This window comes from Gadus morhua, chromosome 21, assembly GCF_902167405.1.
Source record: "Gadus morhua chromosome 21, gadMor3.0, whole genome shotgun sequence".
NCBI classification, from domain to species: domain Eukaryota; kingdom Metazoa; phylum Chordata; class Actinopteri; order Gadiformes; family Gadidae; genus Gadus; species Gadus morhua.
Genome location: NC_044068.1, coordinates 6,617,801 through 6,633,521, shown reverse-complemented (window position 1 = coordinate 6,633,521; position 15,721 = coordinate 6,617,801). Strand labels below are relative to the sequence as shown.

Here is a 15,721-nt window from a genome sequence, read left to right as displayed (position 1 = left end):
TGATATAATATATTTTTTATTATTATGTAAATAATTGTTTTAAAGATTATACTTATGTTCAATCTCTCCCAAAATGTCCCATGCTCATTACTGTAAACAAATGAACTGTATGTACACCCTTCTGGTGCCGGCAGACACATAGAAACCTCCCGGCAGGGTGCGCTTTGCGAGCACACTAGGGGAAGCGATGTCCCTAATACGTTTCCCAAGGTGCACTTCAACTCCTGGTGTTTTTTTCCCTCCTGAAGCTTAACAGGGATCAGTTGGGCTTAAGACATGCCATGCCTGAGTGAGTGATGTGCTGTCTCATTAAGGGTTAATAAAAAACAGGTGGAAAAGAGGATTAAGGGAAATCTATCGGATATATAGACACTATATTATAGATGAAGGCGGACAGGTTGAAAGGTGAATAGATTCATGCCACATGCACGAGGTGGGTATAAAAACACATTTGGCAGTTACTATAAATTATGTACGGCGTTTAGAACTACTCGATATATAGATAGCTTTTATGTTGACACGAGAGCATAATTCTTGATAACAGAATCAACGTTTTTTCTACAAAGCTTGGAATGCATTGACGTGTAGTCCTTGCACATCTCTTACAATGAGTCTTTTATGGGTGTGTGGGTCAATGAGTACCTGAATCGATGCGAGCCTGCTTTCGCGCTGCACATTCCTCAATGCGTAGTTTAGGAATTCCCTCTGCCACAGCTTTGGCCATGCCTCCCATTTCCTCGATTTCCTCAATGAACTACAAAGAAAAAACAGAGATCATTGATAAACTACACAGAAAAAAGAGCAGTAGAAGAATACATGATACGGCAGGTGGCATAGCACGAGCTCATGAATGGCTTCAAACTAAATGCAGGAAGCATGAAGAGAAACGGAACACAACAAGTGACTTGATCATAGGAGGTAGCATTCGTTCGTGTTTTGTGTAAAACAGAAGCAACGGTATTATGTGGATCAATGCTGTGTGTGTGCACGCATCCAAACTCTGGATACATGGCCATGTGAAACGTCAGCACCCTGCACTTCAGCACTGCGCACGTCAGTACCGCGCACTTGCACATCAACAAAGTGTACAAAACACTGCTGTGGATGAAAACATCAGCACAATGCCATGCCATCTCCTTCTCCGCCTGTTGGCCCAGCCAAGCTGTAATGGCCCTCAGTAATAATAATAATAATAATAAACTTATTTATACAGCACTTTTCAAAACACAGTTACAAAGTGCTGAACAATAAAAACCCAAATTAAAACAAAGAGCATAAAATACATGTACAGAAAGAAGACAGAATAAAAACAAAGGCAGGCTCAAATGAAATCTGGAAAGGCTCTCCGGTAAAAGTGGGTTTTGAGGAGAGATTTAAAAATGGTTAGTGACTCAGTCAACCTAATTTCCTCAGGCAAGTCATTCCAGAGCTTCGGTACCCGTATGGAGAAAGCTCTGTCCCCTTTAGTTATGAGCCTGGACACTGGGAGGAACAGCAGTCTACTGCCTGAGGACCTCAGACTACGAGACGGCACATAGGGGACTAAAAGCTCTGAAATATATGCTGGGGCCAAGTCATGTAGAGCCTTAAAAGTAATCAATAAAATCTTAAAATCAATCCTAAAACAAACGGGAATCCAATGTAGAGACGCTAGAACAGGTGTGATATGGTCACATTTTCTAGATCTTGTTAAAAGCCTGGCAGCTGAGTTTGGACAGTCTGTAGCCGTTTGAGTGTTTTCTGGCTCAAGGTAAAAAGGCTGTTACAATCATCAAGTCGTGAGGAGATGAAAGAATGTAACAAAGTTTCAACGTCACTGAGATTTAAAATTGAACGAATTTTAGAAATATTGCGTAGTTGGTAAAAACAAGATTGTACAATCTTGGTGATGTGTTGCAGAAAACATAAATTAAGTTTTGACAGGTCTCCAGTAGAAGGCATTATTTGTTCGGACAGTTGCCGGGGGCCAATGACCAGGATTTCATTTTTTCTGTAATTAAGCTGCAGAAAATGTAGCGCCATCCAGCTTTTAATGTCATTTAGGCATTCATGAAGTGCACTTTGCATATGTGTGTCGTTGGGCTTGATGGGTAGGTACAATTGAGAATCATCAGCATAAAAATGAAAGGAAATGCCATGTCTCCTGATGACCTCACCTAGTGGAAGCATATATATAGAGAACAGAATAGGTCCAAGTATTGACCCTTGCGGTACTCCATACATAATATTAGAAATCGATGAGGAGTAGTTCTTAATGGAGGCACGTCACATCCGATTCGATAAATAAGACGAAAACCAACCTAAGGCAGTGCCGGATAAGTCGACCCAGTCCCTTAGTCTGTTTAAAAGTGTTTCATGGTCCACGGTGTCAAAAGCTGCGGCTAATTCCAGCAGAACAAGAACAGACCCCGTGCCTGCGTCCAAATTTATTAAAAGGTCATTTGTGACTCTCAACAAGGCGGTCTCCGTGCTCTGGTACTTACGAAAGCCTGATTGGAATTTTTCAAAGACACTATTGTTTACCATAACTGCCAGTAGCTGCTCAGAGACTATTTTTTCCAGGATTTTAGAGATGAAAGGCAACTTTGAGATCGGGCGAAAACTATCGAGGATAGAGGGATCAAGTCCAGGTTTTTTGAGGACTGGTTGAATACAGGCAGTTTTAAAAGAATCGGGGACACAGCCAGCAGATAGTGAACTATTTAAGATGGTCAATAAGTGGGGCCCAATACACTCCTTGATTTCAATTAAAAACTTGGTAGGAATAATATCTAGTGGGCTGGAAGAAACTATCATATTAGAAATTATTTTCAGGAGTTCAGGCAGGGAAATAGGAGTGAAAATACTGAGAGTGTACCGGTAGGGTGGGCTGACGTCCGTGAAGCTGGGGTTTGTTCTGATACTAATTCTAATATTTTCCACTTTCCCCACAAAGTGCAAGAGGAACTTCTCACAATCTGCATCAGATTCAGCAGGGGCACCAGGAGGGACCGGATTTATGAGTTGTGTCGACCGTCTTATGTTTATTGGCAGATATAAGATTAGAGAAATAGCATGTCCTTGCATTCTTAACCATACAGTTACGTATATGAGAGCAAATGCTCTTTTATAGCCAGGAAGTGAACCTGGAGGCCTGATTTCTTCCACTGGCGTTCAGCTTTTCTGCAATTCCTTTTGCAGGCCCGACAACTCTCATTTAACCAAGGCTGTTTTCTTATTTTTAGGTTAGATCTTGGCTTAACAGGGGCAATGACATCCAAGGTTGAGGAGCAAAGCTGGTTAAAGGAATTCAAAAAGTCATTTGTATCAGGGACTTCAGGAATCGGAAAACATTGCTCATTAAACTCACTACAGAATTTACTGGCACTGTGCTCATTGAAAACGCGGGTGTACTTTGTGCAAGGTGAGGCAGTGCAAGCAGCCAGAAGTTCACAGGAAAAAACAATACAAAGGTGATCAGATACACACATGTCCATGACCTTAACACATGGTATCCTCAGGCCCAGGCTAAAAATGAGGTCCAGAGTATGGCCATGCTTATGGGTCTTACCAGAAACATGTTGTTGAAAATTAAGAGACTTAGTGATGCTTAAAAAATCAGTAGCAAGGGTATTAGACAGGTCATCAACATGGATATTAAGATTCCCACAAAGCACAATTCTATCATGGTTTAAAACAAGACTAGATAAAAATTCAGAGAGTTCTGATAAAAATGGGCCAGCTTGTTAGGGGGTCGGTAGAATGTTGCAAAAATGACGGGGTTCGGGCCACCTAGTTTAAGCAACAGCACCTCAAAAGAGGAAAAAACATTCCAAGGAATTTGAGTGCATTTATGTTGTTTTTTATAGACTGTTACAAGACCGCCACCACGGCCACAAACCCTAGGCTGGCTAATACAGTCAAAGTCTGGGGGGCACAGTTCAACGAGCTTGCAGTGATCACCGGTTTGTAACCAGGATTCGGTTAAAAACATGAAATCCAACTCAGCAGAAAAAATAAAATCATTTAAAATAAAAGTCTTATTAGAGAGAGATCTTACATTTAAAAGAGCCATCTTAAAAAGGTCTATGCTGGGCTAAAACCTTTACTGGGGTTATGGTCTGGATCATTGTTAAGTTATTAATATTTCTGTGTTTAGGATTCCTGTTGAGTTTGGCCGGTAGGCATCTAATCGTTACAGGAACCCTATTACTAATGGAAATGGTGCGAGAAAGATCCGGATCCGCCTGTGTAATGATGGATTGTATAGGGAGGCTTTCCGGTGCGAGTGTCAGCGACAGATGTGACTGGCAGGGGGAACTGACGGGGGGAACAGTGGTCTGAGTGGGCGGATGTTTCGGGGAGAAGTCATGCATGTGAGGTTGATTGAACGGTGTGCTGTAGGTTAGCTGTTAGCATTTGGTTACCCCACCAGTTAGGGTGAATACCGTCTGGCCTGAATAAATGTGAACGGTCCCAAAACAGATCGAAATTATTAATAACACCAAATTTTAGAGCTGTGCAGGTGGACTGGAGCCAGGTGTGGAGGCTGCGAAGTCTGCTAAAACACCCCACTCCACGGCCCAGAGAGGGGATGGGACCAGAAAAGTAGACACTCTTGTCACAGGAACTTAAAAAATAAAAGAGGTCGTTAAAATCTTTTCTTATGAGCTCAGACTGCTCACGAGCAGTGTCGTATGTTCCGACATGGACAATCACGCGTCTAATCACACGAGTAGACCATATTGATTTGTTTGGGTCTCTTAGAGAGGGCAAGGAGGCTTAACCTAGGAATAAAATGAAGTAGACTTCAAAGGAGTTACAAAGACAAGATAGGAAAAATGTGCTACTGATGGAGTTCTATAGGAAATTTGTTTCATGGTTCAGATGTTCTTGAGATTCGCTTCAGCCTGTTTTCCTTATGGATCTCACAATGAACAAACCGAGGATTGCTGTGCATCTCTCAAGCTCCCTGCCTTCCCTATAGCCATCCTTCAAGGGCTTCAGATACTGTAGTGATCCGCCATACATAAAGGAACAAACCACCCTTCCCTCGCCTTTTTTATCATGCATTATTCTTTCGGATTTAAAGAGCCAGTGAACCCACAGTCTCAGCTGGAATTGAATACTAGGAGATTAAAAATAATGCATTCTGGGTCGATAGGGTTTTATGAAAAAAAGGGGGGAGTGATGCCCCACGCCAACTTTGTGATACGTTTCTAGTACCGTTATTTTATATGATATAATCAGCGATGTGGATGAAGTGATTATTAAATAAAAGAATCATACAGGCATTAAATAAATAGGTGAAGCTTCACCATCCACACATAACATGGTGTTATGCTACAAGTTTCGGGGAAGCCTTACCCGGACACGGGCATTAAATAAACCACTGCTCAGACAGAGCTTCACAATCCACACATAACATGGTGTTATACTATAAGTGTCTTTCGCGATACATCCACTGTAAACAGAGCCATTGCGATACAACAACTGTAAACAGAGCGCATGGTACTGTGGCCGCAAGCTGTTCAGGGCCACACCCCCACCCTCCACCTTGACCCGCCTCTAGAAAAACAGCACGTTTGTGGAAAGCTCATTGTGGGACTGGCTCGTAGTGGCTGTAATTCTGCACCAAAGCTGAATTTCTTGATCCTCTTCGAATACTGTATTAAGGGCCCACTAACACCTATACAGTATATATAAGAATCCATAAAGTAGCATACCATGGGACTGTTAATGCTTTGCACTTGGTTCTATGAACCTCCTTACTTCACCGACATATTGTTGTTTCAACTGCTTATGACAAATGGACTTATTGGAAGTGGCTTTAGATAAAAGCGTCTGCTAAATGCCCTAAATGTAAAACAAAAACAAAAAACGGTTTTGGGTTCAAAACCTGGAGAGACATGCGGCTTCGCACAAGGGGATTCTAAACTAAGTCCCTTCCGGCCGGCCAGTCAGTCAAACTACTCTAGGGCTGAACGATTAATCAAATTCAAACCAAAATCACAATGTGATAGAATGCGATTTGCAAATCGCAAAGGCTGTGATCAATTTAATTTTATAATTTTTGGTGATTTATTGCCGTTACTGACTCGGGTTCAGTAAGATCCATATACATTTTTTCTTTCACAATTCAAAAGTTAAAATAAAGATGTTATAATACGTCTATACATCAATTCATCTCAACGCATAGGCCTGGCCTATATATTGTTGACTGCTTCAAATGTTGTGTCGGTCATACTATCGAATGATTGATTGCTTGTTTAGTGAATAATACAGAACATAAGGAACTTAAAAAAATAAATAAAAATAAATACTGAAATATTGGTCGGAATAATCGCAATTATTATGCGATTTGGGGATTATTTCCCCAAATCATTCAGCCCTAAACCACTCCTTCACTGGGGGAATGACTAAACACCCACCTTGAGGGCGGTGGCGTAGACGTCGTCGGTCAGGGACTCCATCATGTGGGATCCCCCCCAGGGGTCCGCCACCTTGGCGATGCCCGACTCCTCCTGGATGATGATCTGGGTGTTGCGGGCGATGCGGGCGCTCTTGATGGTGGGCAGGCCCAGTGCCTCGTCGAACGAGTTGGTGTGGAGGGACTGGGTGCCTCCGAACACCGCCGCCATGGCCTCGATCGCCGTGCGCACCACGTTGTTGTACGGGTCCTGGGCGATATACACAAAGGTATTATCGTCAGCGTCATTGTCTTCATCATCCTCACCACCATCATCATCATCGTCGTCAAAGTGAACTCAATTTGTAAATTGGCTTTAAATTAATGAATAAAATGAAAGAATGGGAAATAACATTACTTAGTGTACTGCGGTAACGAGAGGGCTCAGGCGTTAGGAGAGTAGCGATCATTAAATAAAACAATAATCAATGAATATATAGAATATGATATCAGACATTCAAATCCATGTGTTCAAAAGGTAAACATATGGATTCGATCAGATGAGATGCTAGACAAGGACTATCAAAGTATCATGCCACATTTCTTGTAAACATCGGAATTTAATTATGGATCAGCAGGCTAAGGCAATAAAAAAAAATGACAGATACAGTACCACACCAATAGACCCTTTTAAGGGACGTGTTAAAACCCTAATTATGGATCTGCTACTACAGTGGGAGGATTGATCTACCCATTGAATGATTATAATCCAAATCTTAATTTTTTCTATGCTGTATGAATGAGATGAAAACATAAACCCACGCACGGGAGGACACAGAGTGTTTGGTTGGTCTCCTGGCGAGATTCTTGGGTCTTGGAAAGATCATCCTATACTCCATTCAACAGTATGCAGCAATATTGCCCTATTCAGTACAATTCTCGAGGGCTAGAATGCTAATGCAGGTCTGACCCTGATTTAATGGTTAGAAAACATTGTCAAGGAAATGGACAAAGGTATCCACCGAAGGGAAAGCGTAAGCAATGCTAGGTTAGCGGAGGAGGGGAAACTGGGTGAAAGGTTACCCATCGGTTATTAGCGAACCGAGTCGTGTTGGAAAGACCATGTACGCAACTCAACGGGAGTTGATTGAGGTTGCAGCCTTTTATGGGTATTGTTTGATCCCAGCCATTGCATGGAGCTCATTGGGGGAAACACAGAGCACGACGATCAAAATACGGTGAGCCGAAGCTGTCGAAACAGGTGTTATAATTATAACGACGCTGAAGTTGGCATCCGATTCGCAGCATCCGATTCGGCTTGAAAACCACTTTGAATCTTCAAATCGGTCCTGATTGAAAACCACTACACCTAGACTCTTCAAATCTGGACTACATTATCACAGTGAGGCTATACATTATGTAAAACATAGTTTCAGATTTGTGAAACCTTTACCCTATTTGTGAAAATGCAATACAAGCTTATTTGAATGTTTTTTAGGGGTCCAGACCACATTGCATTTTCACAAATAGGTTAAAGGTTTCACAAATCTGAAACTATGTTTTACATAATGTATAGCCTCACTGTGATAATTGAGTCCAGATTTGAAGAGTCTAGGTGTAGTGGTTTTTAATCAGGATCAGTTCTAATGCGGTCTGGACCCCTAAAAAGCATTAAAATGTGCCTTTATTGCATTTTCACAAATAGGGTAAAGGTTTCACAAATCTGAAACTATGTTTTACATAATGTATAGCCTCACTGTGATAATTTAGTCTAGATTTGAAGAGTCTAGGTGTAGTGGTTTTTTAATCAGGACCTGTTCTAATGCAGTCTGGACCCCTAAAAAGCATTAAAATGAGCCTGTATTGCATTTTCACAAATAGAAAAAAGGTTTCACAAATCTGTAACTATGTTTATTATAATGTATAGCCTCACTGTGATAATTTAGTCCAGATTTGAAGAGTCTAGGTGTAGTGGTTTTAAATCAGGACCGATTTAAAGTGGACCAGCTGCTGAATCGGATGCTGCGAATCGGATGCCAACTTCAGCGTCGTATAATTATAAATGTTATAACTACTATAGTTCTCAAAGTATCGCGCTTTATATTATTTGTTTCCTGTACGCTTTCCTTGCAAGAGCTTAGGTGTTGCATTTTCCATTACGAGGACCAGTGTAGGATAAACGAGTGAGGACAACGTACCTTAACCATTACAGGTGCATCGACACGGATAACGCCGGCTACACTGCTATGAAAGCTCTGAGAAAATGGCCCATGGTTAACGTGCGTCACCTTCACTACTTCACTACCCATTCCCTTCGTATATAAGGTTTGCCAGCAGACCCATTATATGCGCGGCGAGTAGCGCCCACTGTGTTACGATTTCACCACTGTGAAAAGCGTCTACAATTGACCTTCTTCAAATGACCACTCTCAAACAGTGTGAGCCAGGCACACTGGGGGGAGATAATGACCAAGTAGGCCCATAGACGGGGTTCTGCCTGTGACGTTCACAGTGATTCAGACGAGGGTGATGCAGGTCGTTTCAGCAAGTCAAATTTAAGACCTTTTTTAATACCACCTTCAATGAAATTTAAGACCTAAAACGAGTGATGGTGGGGGTTGGCAACAGACGCGAGCCAACTTCGGAAACGGACGTCTTCCAGCCAACTGTCCTTGAAATTGCACCTACCCATTGTCGCAAACTAGCTAGCAAGCATGCAGATAATCGTTTATATATGCAGCTAGCAAGAAAGAAGCCTGAGATGTCCCACGAGAAAAATTAATAAATGAATAGTCCCGCCCCGACAAATTTAACTGTTACAGTATTTAAGACCACCATATTTCTAACGAATGTAAGACTTTTTAAGGCCTTCAATTTAGAAACATGAATTAAAGACTTTTTAAGGCCTTAAATTTAGGAACATGAATTTAAGACTTTTAAGGATGCGCGGACACCCTGGTTCAGCGTGTGATCACCTGCTCCGTCAGGGACCAGCCGGAGGTCTGACAGTGGGTACGGAGGAGGAGGGATTTGGGGTTGGTGGGCTGGAACTGCTCCTGGATCAGCGTGGCCCAGAGGCGCCTGGCGGCCCTCATCTTGGCGATCTCCATGTAGAAGTTCATGCCGATTCCCCAGAAGAATGACAGCCTGCGGGCACACGCACACACAACGAGGATAAGCAGTGTTTGACCCGTTTCATCTCAATTTAAAACAAAGCAAATTCTGAAAAAAAAAAAAAAAAAGATGAATTTCACCCACTGCTAACATACCGGGTTCATAATGAGACCGGTTGAACACAGATAGACGTAAAAAAAGAACATGAACCAAACACCCAGCCCAACTAGGGGTATGGTTGAAATATGCCAACAAAGTCAAGCAAACAAGAGTAGATCTGTTTGGACTTTTGTAAGCTTACGACCTGAAATGAGATTTTTCCAAAATGGTAAAAATGGGGGGGTATAAATGGATGTTCATATTTCAGAAAGATACATTCATGTCAGTTTGCTTTATAGTCTGCTCCAACAAAATAGGCTTTTGGAAACTCAAAAAAATGGAAGGAATGAGTCCGATTTCCCATGTGTCACAAAACATTTCTCAAAGAAGACGGCTGAGCGGAAAATCGTGTAGTGTATCAGGCACACCCCATACCAATCCATGCCACCCACTGAATGACCTGTAACACAAACTTAACATATCTATCCATGAGGGAGTGATCAAACCTCTACACGTCCAATTCAATGATTAATTCCCAGCAGTTATGCCGTTCAAATTCAAATCAGTTACCGCACTAAAAGGTTAGGATTATTGGAAGTACACTGGGACCTTAAGCTATTAATTAATACAAAGGCTGATGTTTAGAATGCCCTCTATAACGCAGGAAGGGCCGTTGTATTCACAGCATAGCGTCCTCCACAGCTTAGCCCCCCGAGGGTCAGGTCTTTCAGAGTCGCGAACATTTTCCTTCCAGCCAAAGACACGAATGAGGTCAGTACAAATCGATAGAGTCTTGGACTACATGGGCAACACAGCGTTTCGTTACGCAATGTTGATGAAGAGACGAGAACACCGCTATCTTGGAAATTGGAAAGAAAGGAACTAGAAAGAAAAATTGGCCGACCAACCGGAGGAATTATCATGTGGGAAAGTGACAGGGGAACAAAGCAGTGCCTTGTAGGGGCTGTCAATCAAGGGGCTAAAGGTGGAATTGGTATGATGTAGCTGGGGAGAAGGACTCATCTTGTGGGCAGACAGTAGATTACAATCAATTTTAAGTCACAGACTACAAGAAGACGAAGAATGGGCAGCACTAATGGCTTTTTTTTTTCTCTGTCTCTCGCAAACTCAATGCAGGTAAAAGTCTTGGCAAAAGGGAGTAGCTTGTACTGACGAGAACACAACTCTATTATTTTGATTATAGCCTGTCTGCGCAGTGTCGCGTATTGTGGTGCATTTCACTTATACACAATGGATGAAAAAACAGAGCGCAAGAGTCTTACACTCTTTACAATGAGGTAATGGGAAGAAACGAGTGAGAAAGCAGGGATACACGCTGGAAAGCTGGGAGAAGAGTATGGATTGAGTCAAAGAAGGAGACAGGGAATTCTCTGACCTATGTGACCTAAGTGGGGGTCTGGAGAGAACTGGCCCCTAAATGGTGACATATACAATGGGGACCATAGACAATTATATCCAAGGTTTCGGCATCAATATAAATAACCAAATAAAAAAAAAAATGGTACTTTACTATCGACGTCGTACGAGCCAATTTTGGCTTCTCTGTGTTTAAAGAGAAAAACGGGGAGAAAATCAAGGACATGACCAAAACAGCGTGCAAATATTGTAAGAGGCTGATGACCTCCAAAAATAGACATGAGGCCATAATATTATATGTATATATAGTATGACGCTAGGGTGTGTGTGGATGGTGATGGTGAGAATCGATCTTTTAATACCCGTGTCTGAGTTAGGGTTAGGCTTCCCGGAAACCTGTAGTATAGCTCTACGGTGTGTGGCGGATTTCATATACAACAACGCTTATTAAAATGCTAATAACAGTTACACAACGACGGAACTAAAAATGTTCATGAAGTTGGACTGGATCGTAACCATGGCGATAACACGTCTCTTTTCTAAAACGGTCAGCCCAAAGCACATTGTTTTAAATCACAAAGTGTTCCAGCTGAAACAGTTGGCACAGCGGCTCTTTAAGAAAAGCATGTACATGCAAGCCTTAAGTTTCTTTATTTGGGATTTTATTTCTAAAATAAACACACATTTCAGTTTCCCTTTTGAAGGACGCATAATTACGTTGTCTTGCAACGTTCACATAAATAGAATATTTTTCAGTTTATTTGTCTACAGCTCATTTTGTTGTGAAAATCATGAGAAAATCGTCACACACACACACACACACACACACACACACACACACACACACACACACACACACACACACACACACACACACACACACACACACACACACACACCCTACTATTGACATTTACACAAATCCCCAATAACCGGCCTTTACCTGGGGGCAAACTCGTCGATGGTGAGGCCAGCCTTGAGCCCTGTGCGGCAGTACTCCAAGCCGTTGGCGATGGTGTATGCCACCTCCAGTATAGCGTCTGCCCCCGCCTCCTGCAGGTGGTACCCGCTGATGGAGATGGAGTTGAATTTGGGCATGTGCTGTCGGGGGAAACACAACATTCAATCAAAGTCATCCAATCAATTATGTGCTTCACAGACCATGAATATCCTCGTACGAGTATCAACACATTCGCCAGGACCTCCATGGGCGTTCCATTTCTGTCCCCTGACTGCCCCCCCCCCCACACAGGCCACACAGTCCCATAGGCGCCATCACACAAAGGCCATCTTGTAGCCTGGGTCACCCTCCTAATAAACGGGCTACCCTCTGACCGAGAACAACCCCACAGCACACCCATACTACAAGCCAAACATAGCATCCGCACACACAGAACTACCCCTCACCAGCACCACACCCCAGCCACAAGCATAGCATATTATCCTCACACACCCGCCCCAGCCACACTACAACACCAGCATACAACCCCAACCCCCTGCTGGTAACCTTTACCAGTTACATTAGGAGTACATGATGGGGCCTAAAAAAAAAAAAAGTTTGGTTCCTGTTGGTTGTCAGTTGATGTCATGGGTAGGTAGGGAATTTATTTTATTTTTTTATTTTATTTTTTCCAGCGGCAGCGAATGATAGGTAGGTTGTTTTCATTTAAAAACGAGAAAATTCGCTCATCCTTGTACAGAATGAAGAGGTGCTGTACCAAAACGTAATTATAGAGGTGCTGTAGAAAAACGTAATTACATAAAAAAAAAAAAAAAAAAAATTTTTTTTTTATAAAACTCATAAAATAATTTGGGTCGCACATAAATTGACAGGGTCGGTCGGAAACCGGAACCAAACAAATTTTTTTTTTAGGCCTGGACAGCGACAATAGCCCAGCTGCCACCTTCATCTCAGTAAAAAAGGCATGTGGGTCAGCTTAGTTTTTACCATTTGTGTCGCTTTGATTCATTTCATAATGTTATCCCTTCCAAAGGATTTTTTGTTTGCATTTTTTCTGTCAGCTGCGGAACGTGGACACTTCACGTCGAGGTTCCCAACAGCAACAGTGGGATGAGAGACCCAGGGTTCAAGTGTCCCACGCTCCGATGGCTTGACCCCCTGCAGGGTTCGGAGGAATGTCCCTTCTCCCCTCCCTGAAATAACCCCCACAATTCCCGGAGTGGCCCTCCACCAAAACGAGGCGTGGCGGCTGTGACAGGCTCCTCCAGAGAACACAACTCTGCACAACGGTTCAACGACGGCGACGGCAACAGCGACACGTACCTTGGACGTGTAGGCGAAGATGTCGGCGATGGCGTGCATGGAGGGCTCCGGGGGGAAGATGTAGGTGTTGCGGACCATGAACTCCTTCAGGATGTCGTTCTGGATGGTGCCCGTCAGCTTGGCCTTGTCCACGCCCTGCTCATCGCCCGTCACGATGAACATGGCCAGCACGGGGATGACCGCCCCATTCATCGTCATGGAGACCGACATCTTGTCCAGGGGGATGCCGTCAAACAGCAGCTTGACGTCCTCCACCGTGTCTATGGCGACGCCCGCCATGCCCACGTCGCCGTGGACCCGGGGGTTGTCCGAGTCGTAGCCGCGGTGCGTGGGGAGGTCGAAGGCCACCGAGAGGCCCTGCTGGCCGGCTGGGAGGAGGGGGAGGCGGGGGATGGACATGGAGGAGGGATATTATGAAATCGATTAAATGAAAACGATGTCATAAACGGCAACAATCATTGTTCACCGTCACTCGATATACTTGAGGACTGCTGGTTGGTTACGGGTCAACCATGTTGCCCTTGATCCCGTTTTATATACGGTTCTAGAAATCAAGTTATGTTTATTTTGCCTTTTATTGACACGGTCCATAGTATGGTCCATACTTTGGTCAAAACTGTACACGATAGCCCAGTATAAATGTCAATAACTAGCATCAGTCAAAATGATAAATGACAGTGTAAAAATAGCCCAACTTCAATCCCTGCACATTACAGTCAATTAACTAATGACTTGTTTCTGAAGACATCCCCTGTGACGCACAAGCTGTTTAAGCCCATTCAGCAAGGCTTCCATACAATCAATCCTACAGGGCTAATAACTTGTCATCTAAGGACAAATAATGGCTTGATGACATCACCAAATCCATATGACTTCATCATCGAGCATGTGGGATACAATGGCTCTGATTTATCTTTGTATTTAGCACTTATTCGTTTGCTCTTTCCCTTATTTGTCGATTTTATTTCATCTATTTAATATTTAGTCATTTAGATTCACTTTGGGCCATTTTGGGTCATTTAAATTCACTTTGGGCTTTTCTCCAAAGTGAATTTCAGTGAAAAAAATGTTCTGTGTCAAAGAGCAAACTATGGGATAGGCATAGGGATGTCTCCAGGTGAATATTTATCACGCTATGCATTTAAACGTACACATTAATTAGCATCTCCTCTAGTCTGTTGCTCACCTTTTATGTTATCCCTGTAGAACTTATTGCTCTCCTCCACGGTACTGAAGCCCGCATACTGCCTGATAGTCCACGGCCTGGAGGAGTACATGGTGGGATAGGGACCCCTAGTGTACGGAAACACGCCAGGCAGCTCATCCACGGATGCGTTCGAGTCCGCCTTGGTGTAGACTGGCTTCACGTTAAGACCCTCTGGCGTACGCCAGATGAGGTCCTCTGGGTTCTTCCCTTTGAGCTGTTTCTTGGCCAATTTGACCCATTTGGGATGTAGCTCCACCTGCTCGCGGTGTGTCGAGGCGGTGTGGAACTGGCAGTTGATGGGGGAGGATGTTGAGGAGCAGGTAGACACGCCGCCGAGGAGCCGTCTGGCAGCCAAGGCCGCGCATGCCTTCCGTGCGGTCAACATGCTCGATGCCGCCTGGGTGACAAAGCAGGGGATCACCTGTGCGACAAAGACGAGGAGTCCGTATCGTCAATGAGTGACAGTGGTCAGTTATTAGGCGAAATGCACACTTCTTGGACCCCTGCATAACTGCTTGCAGTTCTAGTTAAACTTGTAAGTGGAGCTTGATTAGAGTAGTGGCATATCAACTGTCCACGATAAAGTCATCGATTTTGGAGAAACTGTACTTTATATACACTCAGATTGTTTATTGTAGGTATCTATATCGGTGAGACACTCAACATACTCTGCTTGTGTCAGACATTGAGAAAGTCATGTTCAAGGCAAGTCAGGGATGGGTGTGAATGCAGTAAATAATGTCCTTTAACAACTACCGCATACAACGACAATCCTTCATCTACACCTTCATGTACAATATATATCGAGAAAATGAAGTCGCACATGGAAATGGAGCAATAGTATTCGCAATCAGCACAGAGAAAGTCCTGCGTTACACAAGGATAGCATAACTTGTGTAACATAAGTTAGCGTGAGGGTGATCTGAAATGTGGTCCCTACAATTATTCGGGTTGCCAATCGTTGGGCAAACATTGACTCGATAAGCTTAACATGCATTTGTTCTTAAAGTAACTCAGGACTGTAATACATTCACATTTCTGACCTTGTAGTGCGTTGTGTTGGAGTCGAGTTGAGTCGAGGCGTGTGTTATGCTAGCCAATGGATTCTCATAACATTGACAGACAGCCAATCAGCAGCAAGTATCATTCTGCACCCTTTGACCGATGACACCGGAAGTTAAACAACATTTTGGGAAGCGGACCAGAACCAGAACCCTTAATAGGTTCATGCCAGAACCCAGACCCCACGTAA

The 15,721-nt window shown here is 43.3% G+C and overlaps 1 protein-coding gene across 1 annotated transcript in view; it reads right to left on the bottom strand.

Annotated features, from left to right (window-relative positions):
- Positions 1-15,612, bottom strand: part of mmut (methylmalonyl CoA mutase) — a 33,002-nt gene extending 17,390 nt beyond the window's left edge. Inside the window, exons 1-7 of the mRNA XM_030345418.1 lie at positions 15,513-15,612; positions 14,449-14,890; positions 13,263-13,630; positions 11,922-12,079; positions 9,364-9,535; positions 6,411-6,659; positions 643-754 (exon numbers count right to left, since the gene is read on the bottom strand). Coding sequence (XP_030201278.1) covers positions 643-754; positions 6,411-6,659; positions 9,364-9,535; positions 11,922-12,079; positions 13,263-13,630; positions 14,449-14,854 — 1,465 coding nt within the window. The 5' untranslated portion in view covers positions 14,855-14,890; positions 15,513-15,612. The remainder of the gene's footprint in view (positions 1-642; positions 755-6,410; positions 6,660-9,363; positions 9,536-11,921; positions 12,080-13,262; positions 13,631-14,448; positions 14,891-15,512) is intronic.
- Positions 15,613-15,721: the final 109 nt, after the last annotated feature.